The following is a 13,172-nucleotide window of genomic DNA, read 5'->3' on the forward strand; positions in this document are numbered from 1 at the left end:
TTGAATATACTTTTGGCGAATTGCTGCATTTGTACCATTGCAGAAATGTCGAATTTGACAAATGTCGAATTTTCAAAAAGTCGAATTTTGAAAGTCCGTTTTTTTGACGGAAAGTACTGAATTGCATTGTCGATTATTTTTTTTGGGCGAAAAAGTCCAGTTTTTCGACAATTTCGGGAATTCGACCGCAATTGCATATACCCCTAAGTCTCTTTAGGTGGAGCATAGAGGGGAGGAGCTAGCACACACTATCAAATTCTTAAATTGCCCAAGGCTCCTAGTGGACCCATGGTACTATACCCCATGGTACTAAATGGATTCCCAGTATCCTCTACGGACTACAAGAAAAGGATATACCGGTAGGTAATACAAATCCTATTTGTTCACCATTGGGTGATGCATAGGGGCTTACATACTTTTGCCTTGGTACCTACAATACATCTACTTGTGCCTCTGGACCTGCTCATAGTAATGTGGTATAAAATGAACTGGAGGGCATTATAATGTTACATAATATGAACTGGGGGCACTGTAATGTGGAACAATATGAAGTGGAGGCACTGTAATGTGGCATAATATGAACTATGTAATAATGTGGAATTGGGGGTGCTGTGTGGCATAATGTGCTCTGGCAGCCCTACTATGTGACCTAATGTGAACTAGGGCACTATTTTGTTTAGGCGTCAGGTGCTCTGAATAATGTCTTATTATGCAGCTTATCCCAAGTTTTAATTTATGTTTATCTTATTTTTCTTCTTTACTTCTGCCCTCTCAGGGGACAATTAGCGTTGGAGTAGATGCCACAGAACTGTTTGATCGCTATGATGAAGAATTTGAGGACCTGCCAGAAAGTGGCTTTCCCCAGATTGAAATTAACCGTATGCACATCTCCCAGTCCATTGAGGTATGCGCCGCTATTGTCTCACTATATGAAAGGATTTCTGAATTTGCAAGGCATAACAGTCCCGCTTAGCATTAAGGGATGCTGAAATGTACAAACCGTGCTCATCTTTATTTATAAAGGTGACAGACAATTGCTACCTTAGGCTGGGCTTTATCAGCAAGGTAAATTAAGTGGCACAGTGAGATAATGCTCAGCATGTGGGCTTCGCGCAAGTCTGCTACACAACCAGGCCGCCTGACCCCTGGGAACAACCTGAAAGGGTGTCTGTGTATTCTAAGGGAGAGATGGGCTAACACCTGTAATGATGCAGAGATTTTTTGAGTTGTCTGATTAAATCAGACAGCAGTTTACTAGGACAGAACAGGTTGCTTTTTTGCCATAGAAGCAGCAATACTCAAGTAACTTGATTCAAAATTGGCAAGTCTGCAGTTTTCTACTTTCTACTCAGTCCTTCAGCCACTTCCACTCCCAGCCCTCCCTGCAACATGTTATACCCATCTATAATATACCTCACCATGGGGCAGATTCAGGAGGAGCTATACGTAGAAGCAGCAGCGATAGCTCTGATATGGTAATGCAGCAGGTGGCATCACTGCTGCAGTATTGATCCGAACTGCGTGCAAGTACGCAGTATCAAAACTTCCCCCGTCACTATCGGCCAGCTGTGTGTCCCATAGAGTCATACAAGCCGGCTGCCGCAAGTCCTACCTAGAGGCCAGGAAATCTCCGCCCTCTGACCGAGATCCTGGCCTCGTCCCTCCCCTGTAACTGCAGCGACACGCCTCCATTTGTAGAAATGGAGGCTGCCGTCGCCCCCTCCCCTCCCCCAAACAGGACCTGTTTGCATATACACATAGCAGGATCAGTACGAGATCCCGGCGATCGGGATACCGGCGGTCAGGAGGCAGACGCTGGGAGCGCGACAGCCGGGATCACAGCGGCAAGCGCAGCATGTCCGCTTGCCACGATTCAGGCCCGGTGGCGACCTTCTGTCGCCACAGGTTTCTATTCCCCACCCGGTGGTGGCGTGGACCACCACCCAAAAAGGGTAACCAGCCAGCGCCGGGATCCCAACAGGCGGTCAATTGACTGCCTCCCCACAGAACGGGTCCTGCTCATGCGCAAAGTACCGATAATCAGTGCTTTGCTGCATGAAGAACGACTCCAATCACATCTGAATAACCCCCAATATGATATTGCACCCTCCCTCAAACTTGTTTATGCGCCCCTAGTGACACCTCTCAGAGGGTATCGTGACTTCTCCACAGTGATCTAACCCCCAGTCTATGACTAATATTTGTGTGGGTTTTTTATCATGCAATTGTTACCTTTCCCTGTGCATAGATTGTTTTTCCACTCGTAGGGGTATACTTACTAAAGTGCAGGTTTATAGAAGTGGAGATGTTGCCTGTAGCAACCAATCAGATTGCAGCTACTATCTTCTAGATCAGAGGTTCTCAAACTCGGTCCTCGGGACCCCACACAGGTCATGTTTCCATGTCACCCGGCAGGTGCTCTGTGTATCATCAACTGTCACATTTTAAATATCCATAGGTGACCTGGAAAACATGAACTGTGTGGGGTCCTGAGGACCGAGTTTGAGAACCTGTGTTCTAGATGGTGCAGGATAAATTTTAAGTACAATGTGATTGGTTGCTATGGGCAACATCTCCACTTCTATAACCCCGCACTTAAATATACTCCATCGTTTCCCTGCCCAGTTGAGCCTACAGGGCCGAATACAGAGGTAAATTGTGCTGCAAAAAAGTGTGCATGGAAATAATGCGGAAATTTGCACTTATATATAATGCGTAGATGCTGTCGGCATCTTGTGCTGCACCAAACCCTATGTGTGTGCATGGTTTGCTTTTAGTTATCTTCATCCATGCACACTTGCACCTGCCCTATAATAGGTTCAAAAGATCAAAATATACCCTCCAAACGGAATACATATGTTTTACCGGCGGTCGGGATTCCAGCTGTTATGATTCAGACAGCGGGATCCCAGCCACCAGTATACTGGCAGTGGGGCGAGCGCTAGAAAGCCCCTTGCAGGCTCACCACACTGTATGCACAGGTCTGTTCTCCCTCTATGAGTATTGTGGATGGGTGTGGTTCATCAAATCGACAGTATCTAGGTCGACAATGTTTAGGTCGACCACTATAGGTCGACAGTCACTAGGTCGACATGGATGGAAGGTCGACAGGGTTTCTAGGTCGACATGTGCTAGGTCGACAGGTCTAAAGGTCGACATGAGGATTTAAAAAAAATTTTGGTGTCGTTTTCTTCGTAGAGTGACCGGGATCCCAAATTAGTGCACCGCGTCCCCTCGCATGGCTCGCTTTGCTCGCCATGCTTCGGGCATGGTGCCTTCGCTTCGCTCGGCACAGATTACCGTTCCAATCGTAGTCCACGTGGATCGTTAAGTATGAAAAATTCAAAAAAAGAAAAAATGTGAAAAACTCATGTCGACCTTTAGACCTGTCGACCTAGCACATGTCGACCTAGAAACCCTGTCGACGTTCCATCCATGTCGACCTAGTGACTGTCGACCTATAGAGGTCGACCTAAACATTGTCGACCTAGATACTGTCGATCTTCAGACCGGATCCCATTGTGGATACCCACAGAGGGAGAAAAGCCTGTGGCGCCGGTATTCCGGCAGTGGAATTTCACCGCATGCCGGGATCCCAACATCTCAGGATCGCCTCCCCTCCAAACAGGCTTATCTTCGTTTGCTGTTCTAAGCGCATGCGCCGTCTGCAGGAAATGGCAAGGTGCATCAGAGTTTGTACTTTCATCCAGTCCCTCAGTGTTCCCATTATATAGTCAGTGACCTTAACCACTGTACTACATTGTCTCCAATGTAGTCCTAATACGTTATTTTATTTTAGCTGTGCTGAAATGTACAGCAGTACGGTCCTCTCCACAGAATAATTTATGCTCATGTGTTTTACTAAACATTATCGGAAAGCATCATGTGAAAGTTCACGTTACTCTGAAATAAAGCATGTTTCCCTGGTAATAAATAGAAAAGTGTCTTATCTGCCACTGCCAGCTAGAGACAATTTAAAGTCCAGGATAGTCAGCAGCAACGTGCTGGACCTGGAGGTCTTGATTCCCTGTCCTATCAAGGTCAGAACACTATAGACTTTCATTTAAGGTGGAACGAGACACCGGTTCCAGTAGGTTGATAGTAAAAGTGCTACGGCAGCATCCTCTCTCTGAGAGCTGAATCACTGAGGCACATTTATGAATTGACTATTTATAGGAATATTTGTTTAGCCTATACAGCGACTGCCTCTGCTGTCTGTGATGTCACTAATATTGGGACATCGGATAGGCTGCCTTCTCTGTCCCGCCCACAAAATGGTTGCTTACACTCTGTTATGTTGACAGAAGCAATTTAAATTCGACCATATCTTTGGCAGTAAGAGCCGTCATGTACTTATCTACACCCGTGGGGTGTTCTGAGCTGCATTCACTGCTTGACTAATGTAGCTAAGGTAGAAACTTATATTAGGATTCCTTGTACTGTATACAAAATGCCTTTTTGTCATATTTACCCACCTTTTGAACCTATCCTCTTGGAGATCTTTATAGCCAGCTACACTATGGTGACAAATGTGATTGGACACTGACAGCAAATAGATCGAATCTTTATTGATGTCAGTACGTTGTAGGTACACCACGTGCAGTGATTACTGCAGACACCCTTCTTGGCAAACAGTTCACAAGGTCCTGGACAATATCGATATGTTTTACCATTCCACCTTAAGTACATTGACCAACTGTGACTCTGAAGAAGGTCGAGTCAGCCTAGAACGCACCTCTCGCTCCAATTTGTCCTAGAGGTTCTAACTGGGTTAAGATCTGGACTCTGATCTGGCCAATCCATCCGGGTTACCAAATTTTCAATATACCAGTCCAGCATCACCCTGGAAACATGACAGGTGGCATTGTAGTCCTGATAAAATGTATCAGCGCTTCTGTAGAACTGCCACAATGTAGGAAGTGGCAGAGTTATCGAGAACATCTCTATACTTCTCAGAGTTAGTGTGACCATGCATTACAACTAGTGGACCCATGCCAAACCAGCTGAAACAGCCCCACATCATAACGCCACCACCTCCATGCTTAACTGTAGGTACTGTACACTCTGGTGTTACTCCATTCTCCTGGCAATCACCAAACACGTCCATCTGATCTGAAAAGTGTAAACCATGATTCGTCAATCCACAACACTCACTGCCATTGTTCCACTGTCCAGTTTTTGCACTCTTTACACCATAGTAAGCGCAAGTCTGCATTCATCTTCTGTGATTAGATGTTTATGAGCAGCTGCTCGCCCATAATATCCTCCCTACGAAGTATTCTTGTCCATACCGGCACATTAGTGGCCATTTGGTACTCGTGTGCAATGGTATGCATGGGACCACCCCTGTTCTTTCGCTGCTCCCTGGTGAACACTTTCCGGTCCATGGGTTGCAGTTTTCAGGATCTTCCAGGGCTAGGTGCGTTCCTGCAATGACCGTCGTTCTTCCACGCATTAATGACAAAAGCCACCGTGGATTTAGGAACCTTCCTAGCATCCTCAATACTTCTCACAGTCATACCTCTGATCGCACAGCCTACGATGATCCCATTTTCAAACTCTGGGGTAGATGTATTAACCTGGAGAAGGCATAAGGAAGTGATAAACCAGTGTTAAGTGTAAGGTGATAATGCACCAGCCAATCAGCTCCTAACTGTTAATTTACATATGGGAGCTGATTGGCTGGCGTGTTTATCACCTTGCATTTATCACTGGTTTATCACTTCCTTATGCCTTCTCCGGGTTAATACATCTGATTGTCTGTTAGCTCCTCCCGGCAAACCATTTAATTAGCAAATCAGTGCCCCTCTACCCGATTTATACCTTAATGAACACGTCTGCGGCAGGTTCAAACCATTTCGCTTGCATGGGCATTGTCCAATCACTTTTCTCTACATAGTGTATATGTATAAGCCCTGATGTTGTACAACATTCTTGTCAGTTCATAGGATAAAACACACACTGAACGTTTAGCATCTTATCTACTTGTATTTGTTTATTCCTCCCTCGCTCTCAGGCACCCCTGACAGCAACAGACACCGCCATTCTCTCCGGGAGCCTCTCCACACAAAACGGCAATGGAGGCGGGTCAATAAACTTAGCTTTGAGACGAGTGACCTCCGCCAAGGGATGGGGAGAGGTAAGCACCTTGAAAGATAATGTTGGAGATCTCTGCATCCGCTCGACCAAAAAATGAGCCAGCTAAGCAAAAAGAAACACACACATGCAGCACATCACAAATATCAATTGCAAAACATGACTGATGCAAAGGTAGTTTGCAAAACCGGTGTTTATAATGATTACGGCTGTCTACCATCCTGTCGGACACAATAGGTTTTATACATCGCTGCTTGTGTGTGAAGGGGAAAACTAATGGCACCTTCCAGCACAAGCTGCCTCTCATGTTGTATAACAACTGGGGATAGATGTAATAGGGGGCGATTTTTTTAAGTGTCTAAAAAATCGCACCAAATCGCACGTTTGTAACTTGCGATCTTTGTTGATTTTTAGTAAAGTAAACATGCGATTTTTAGTAATAAAAATAAGCGGTTTTTGGTCATGTTTTTTACTTAGTCAGAAGCATACACAGATCAGTGAGATCCGTGCGTGCTTCTCTCTGTGAAAGTAAAGAAAGTGTTAAAAAAAAAAAAAAAACGACCTGCAGGTCCCCCCCAAAAGCATAACCAGCCGTGGGCTCTTTGAGACGGTCCTGGTTGCAAAATTACAGGGAGAAAATTGATTGGGGACTCCCCGTATTTAAACAACCAGCACCAGACACTTGGACCGATCCTGGTTCCAAAAATATGAGGGACAAAAGAAGTAGAGGTCATCCATATTTTTTAAACCAGCACTGGTGCTTGTTGTTCTCCAAGTACCAGCATGCCGGGGGGGGGGGGGGGGGGGGGGGGTGTTGCTGGGATTTGTAGTTCCACAACAAAAGACAATATTCTTTTTAACACTTTCACGGCTATCAGCCCTCCATCCACAGTCCACGGATGGAGGGGACAGCCCCGGGCTTCATCCCTGGCCCTTGGGTGCCTGGAGGGGGGAGGGGCCTTTATTTAAGGGTTCCCCACTCCCCCAGGGAACCCCTGCCAGGAGTGACTAGTTGGGGGGAGTGATGCTTTGGCCGCAGGGACCTATATAAAAGTGTCCCCCGGCTGCGGCATCACCTCCCTGGTTTCAAAAATACGGGGGACCCCTACTTCTTTTGTCCCCCATATTTTTGGAACCAGTACCAGTCCAAGAACCCGATGCTGGTTGTTTAAATACGGGGAACCCCAGTCAATTTTTTCCCCATATTTCTGCAACCAGGACTGGCTCAAAGAGCCCGGGGCTGGTTATGCTTTTGGGGGTGGGACTTGCACATCGTTTATTTTTATTTTTTTCAACACTTTCTTTACTGTTCCATACAGAAGCATGCACGGATCACAATGATCTGTGCATGCTTCTCCAAAAATCGCCAGTCTAAACCTGGTCTTTTATTCTGGCGATTTTTGGTAAGGTTTTATGTGCAAGTGAAAAAATTGCATTCTATTACATTTGCGATTTTCATTGTTTTCAATGGGAAAACATCTGGATGCGATTTTTCACTTGCGATTTTTGGTATATGTTCAAAACTTGCAATGCTATTACATTTGCAATTTTCGGAAAAAGTGCGAATTTGCAGTTTAAAATCGCACATTTTTCGGAATTCGCACCCTATTATATTTAGCCTCTGGTATCTGTGATTAGGGCTTTGCCATTTTTACAAAGGTACCCTAGGCTGCTAGTTAGTAACTTCTATAAAAAAGGCAAATATGCTGAATTTGTACGTTATAATTATTTAATAAATAGTCCATTTATGCTGAGTAGAATGTACACTGGCGTTTGGTACATAATGTGCCGTTACATGGTAGTGCTTTGATTTGTAAAACATATTGGTCATCAGGATTAATCCAATCAGCTTTTAGAATATATACTTTTATTTTTCTGTACGTTTTCTAATGTTTGGAACTTGGAACGCGTATGGATGTTGCAAAAAAAAAATATTATTTTTTTTTTGCAATGGTTCATTTTTATTTTAGGCTTAATACGTATGTTTGCCTCTTATATATGTAAAATAGTTCTGATGGATGCATAAAATGGCAACTGTTTAGCTCTGAATCTTCCTCGTCACTGCCATTACTTCTGTAGACCTCCGATGACCTGTCATATAAATAGCTTATTTCCGTCTTTAATGTAGCATGTATAAAATGTGGTTTCTGGAGATTGCACTTGCAGCTAATGCACAGACTTGCTGTAGCTAAAGGCGAATGTGCATAAGAGAGAACAAAATCCTCTAATGCAATAATATTTCCTCCCCTAACGGAAACGGATCTCGCTGAGGTTTTCTTCTTTTTTTACCAAGGCACAAATGTAGCCCGAGTTTTCTTTTCTGTCTTTAAGTCTTCTCCCAGCCCTGTCTGTAATTTTTACTGAGTATATAAATACTGCATCTTTAACAAGCATTTAGTACTGCTGAGACTGGAGAACGTCAGATTAACATTGAGAAGCTGCTCTGAAAGTCACCGGCACTAGAAAATGAGACCGTGGAAGCTCTCTCCAACTTCAAAGGCAGTTCTCAAGCAGAACTGCTGACATGGTTTAACATGAGACTCCGGAGAGCAGTCCCAGGCCACCTGTGAGACCTGAAAAACAGTGGAGTGTAACCAAATGGAAATGCAAAAATGCAGCAATTCTTCCAAAGACCCTTAATTAGATTCAGAGAGGAGAGTCAGTTATCAGACAGCCGGGTCTCCTCCGGAGAGACCTCTCCTCTTTTATTCTAGCGTACAGTTGGCCCAGAAAACAGAGGATCTGCTGCCAGCTCAAGAAATGAGATTGAATCAAATACACCAGTTATAATTTAAGGGTTGAATGGGGCAGTGGCTCGGGGCCAATTTCTTTCTTCTTCCCATTCAGGATGAAAGAAGAAGACGTTTAACTGATTGCATTATTCAGGAGCGTGATCTTTCTGGTCCGTGGGGGGGCGGGAGGGTCAGTCTCTGATTTTTAGGTAAGGCGATTGATGCCAAGTGTTAGCTTCCCAGTACTGACCTGGAGTGCAACATAAATAGGAGCCAGTCTCTTACTTTTAATCATGTTTTGTTTCCTGTGCTGAAGATTTCATGTTCGGTAATATGTAATGGTGTGATCCATATCCTTAATGAATTATATACACTGATATCTCCAGCTAAGAGGTTCACTCTGCAATATTACATGTAATCTCATTACACACTATGGATCATAATTGGATTTACAGTCACTTAAAGCATTGCTGACTGTAAAGTTTGAGGGGTTTTTTTTCCAACCGTGTTATTGCTCTAATGGTTTATGTGCTGCTTCATAATAATCTATATTAAGGAGCAACAGTATACTGAGAATTAATGTTTATATACCATCCAATTAAGAGTTGATTTGTACCTGCTTTCAAATAATACGTAAAGTGAGGCATTGCCAACAAAAGACTTAAAATACAAAATAACATGGGATACAAGCCTTATAACCATTGCTCACAGGTAGTCCTAATACCCAGAGAAACCGTGCCAGCTGAACTCAAAGGTTTGGCATCATCACTGGCAATGGAGAAGAGAAGATGGTGTAATTGAGGAAGGGAAAGCGAGAGGGAGGGGGGCCCTGCTCGTGAGAGCTTACAACGGAAAAGGGTGTGGCAGCCAGGGGTCTGATAGAAGGAGGGAAGAGAGTTCCAGGGGTGGGGAGAAGCACTGGCAAATATTTGGTGATGGGAGTGAGAGGAATTGGTCCTGGACCACCAACCCTAGGGCACCCCTTCAAGTGCCCCAAAGCACTCAGTTTGGGAACCACTGGCCTAATTGATTATCTGATCATGGTACATATGAGTTGTATAATCATATACACTGTATAAATTATATACAGTGAATACCTTTATACAGATCACAGTGGTGCAATCCATTTAAAGAACTTAGCGCCTTATTTAGTTAAGAGTAAATCCAGAGAGAGAACATTTGCCCCTCCCACTTAGAGTGAAGCTAGGCCATTCCCAACTCTAACTCTGTTTCCATATTTTATATTTGCAGCGCAGCGTGGTTTTGCCAGTAAGCAAAATGGCATCCCCTAGCTGTACTTGCTCTTTATCAGGCCCCAGAAGAGCATCAGTTATAGTTGCTGTTTGTCAGTCAAGCGGTGGTGGGGGGTGTTTATAATGGGATGTGACCTGTTCGACCACTGCTCATTGTACCCATCTGCTTTTTTCTTTTCCTCTTTATTTTTAGTTAGAGTTGGAAGCTGGCGATCTTCATGGACCCATGTTTGGATTTAAGATTTTTCGTAATCTTGCACACAAATGGTAATGTATGGCAGATGTGCTGCATTTTCATGTTGCACAACGCTGTAATACTACTTTAAAATGAAAATATGTACCACATCAGGTAGGGTTTGTATTCTGATGAATACGTGTTCATAATGTAAGTTGTTCAGTTCAGTGGTCACCGGCAGGTGGGCCTATTACTCATGAGCCCCTCAGTGAGATCACATGTAGCTGTACTGAACAGAGATGCCGCCTCTCAGCCGTCTTGTCAGTCACACTGATGTCTCCGCCGTGCCTTCACCACCATATATGTAGCAATGATGTGATCTGATGCTCCTTCATTACTGTTCCGTGGGTCCGAGGACCACCTGAGAAGCTTCTGGATTCAATCCTCTGCCACTTTTGTACTGGCAGTGTTGGTAATTTCTTCGGGTTCCATACATGCTGTACTAATGTCACTTCTTCTATATCTATATGTTTGTCTGTCTGATGGAGATTAAATCCAAAACCACTGAACCAATTGCGGTGTGGTTTTCACCATTGTGTAGGTCATTTTCGCAGACAAGTTTTAGGCTAAGTATCATCACGATTGGTCGTCAGGGGGATTCTGTATAAAGGTGTATTATAATGACAGAAATCTCGCTAACATGATTGGACACACCAGATCACATGACCGTGCATTTTTTACCCAACAATTGCACACATGAACTGCTTCCAGTTGTCACCAAAACCCCATTACAGAGCCACACCCGTATCACTCCACAACTGTAACACTAGCATCTTTCACAGAGAGACTACTTACAGAAAAGAAGCACATCCCCCACCTCACTGACAGCGGCGCATCCCTGCCTCACTGACAGCGGCGCATCCCCGCCTCACTGACAGCGGTGCATCCCCTTCATCACTGGCAACAGCACATCTCTGCCTCACTGGCAACAGCACATCTCTGCCTCACTGGCAACAGCACATCATTGCTCTAATGACTGACAGCAGCACATCACCCCTCACTTACAGCAGCACATCCCCACCACTGCAGGCCATCACTGCCCTACTGACTGCAGCACATCGCAGCCTCACTGACTGCAGCACATCACCGCTTCACTTACAGCCGCATATCAAAGCCTCACTGACAGCAGCACATCCCCAAAACAGCAGCACATCACTGCCAGCAGCACTGCCCTACTGACAGCATCGCATCCCTGCCTCGCTAACAGCAGCAATGATTCACTGACAGCAGCACATTGCAGCCTCACTGACTGCAGCACTGCCCTACTGAGAGCATCACTGCGTCACTGACAGCAGCACGTTGCAGCCTCACTGACAGCATCACACCCCTGCCTCACTGACAGCAGCACGTTGCAGCCTCACTGACAGCATCACACCCCTGCCTCACTGACAGCAGCAGTGCCCTACTAACATCAGCACATCACGGCCTCACTGACAGCAGCACTGCCTTGCTGACAGCAGCACTGCCTTGCTGACAGCAGCACTGCCTTGCTGACAGCAGAACTGCCTTGCTGACAGCAGCACTGCCTTGCTGACAGCAGCACTGCCTTGCTGACACCAGCACGTCGCATCCTCGCTGACACCAGCACGTCGCATCCTCGCTGACACCAGCACGTCGCATCCTCGCTGACACCAGCACGTCGCAACCTCGCTGACACCAGCACGTCGCAACCTCGCTGACACCAGCACGTCGCAACCTCGCTGACACCAGCACGTCACATCCTCACTGACACATTCCTGCCCTACTTGACAGCAGCCCATAGCAGCAGCACATCGTGAGCTCACTTTCTCTTACGTCCTAGAGGATGCTGGGTCCACATTAGTACCATGGGGTATAGATGGGTCCCTTGGGATCCATGGACACTTTAAGAGTTTAATAGTGTGGGCTGGCATCTCCCTTCCTGGAACCAGTCACAGCTAGGGGAGCTCCATAGGAGTTTTTCTAGTTTTATTATTTTTGTTAGAGTTAGGCACAGGGAGGCTGCTGGAAAAAGCCTCCCTGCTTCGTGGGACTTAGGGGGGGAGTAGTGTCCAACCCTCTAAGGTTAATGGCCACTATCTCCGCTGACAGGACATTAAGCTCCTGAGGGTGATGTTCGTTAGCCCCCTAGGCGATCGCTCACTCCTGCAGCATGCCGCCACCCCCTAACAGAGCCAGAAGATCGCGTTGGTGAGTAGGACATCGGCGACCCACAAGCGAGGAGCCGGTGTGAATGGCGGCAACAGGGTGGGAGCATAGTACTGAAGCTGCGCTCTGGAGGCTCAGCGGTACTGTGGTGCGACGCTGTGGGGGGCGCCCTGGGCCAGCGCAATACCCTTCCACTGGTCACTGCATCTATCAGGGTCACTGCACTGCTGCTAGAAGTGATACCTTAGGCCAGTATAATGAATGTAAAGTGCGGGATGCGCCATTTTCAGGGTCGGAGCTTCTCCTCGGAGTGGATCCAGCAGCTCTCCAGTGCCATTTTCTCCCTGCAGAACATCACACAGAGACGCTGACAGGGTGCGCTGACCCTCCACATAACTCCAGTCACCATCCTGCAGAACATCACACAGTGATGCTGACAGGGAGCGCTGACCCTCCACATAACTCCAGTCACCCTGTGCGGTACCAGGGGGTTATAGAAGGGGGGGTGGGGGGAGTGTATTTATAACTGTGTAGTGTATTAAGGGTGCACAGTCAGCGTCAGACATTTATTCCATAACTGTCTACTGGGGCGCTGTGTTTGTTGGCTCCATTAACTCTGTGTCTCTCTGAAGGTACTTGGGGGAAACTGTGTCTGACATTTCCCTGTGTGTGTGTGTGTGTGTGTGTGTGTGTGTGTGTGTGTGTGTGTGTGTGTATATATGCAAATCT

The 13,172-nt window shown here is 46.0% G+C and overlaps 1 protein-coding gene across 1 annotated transcript in view; it reads left to right on the plus strand.

Moving 5' to 3' along the window:
• Positions 1–13,172, plus strand: part of DNAJC11 (DnaJ heat shock protein family (Hsp40) member C11) — a 298,464-nt gene that overhangs the window by 202,001 nt on the left and 83,291 nt on the right. Inside the window, exons 5-7 of the mRNA XM_063943394.1 lie at positions 776–904; positions 6,017–6,139; positions 10,275–10,348. Coding sequence (XP_063799464.1) covers positions 776–904; positions 6,017–6,139; positions 10,275–10,348 — 326 coding nt within the window. The remainder of the gene's footprint in view (positions 1–775; positions 905–6,016; positions 6,140–10,274; positions 10,349–13,172) is intronic.

This window comes from Pseudophryne corroboree, chromosome 10 (genome assembly GCF_028390025.1).
Source record: "Pseudophryne corroboree isolate aPseCor3 chromosome 10, aPseCor3.hap2, whole genome shotgun sequence".
Lineage (NCBI taxonomy): Eukaryota > Metazoa > Chordata > Amphibia > Anura > Myobatrachidae > Pseudophryne > Pseudophryne corroboree.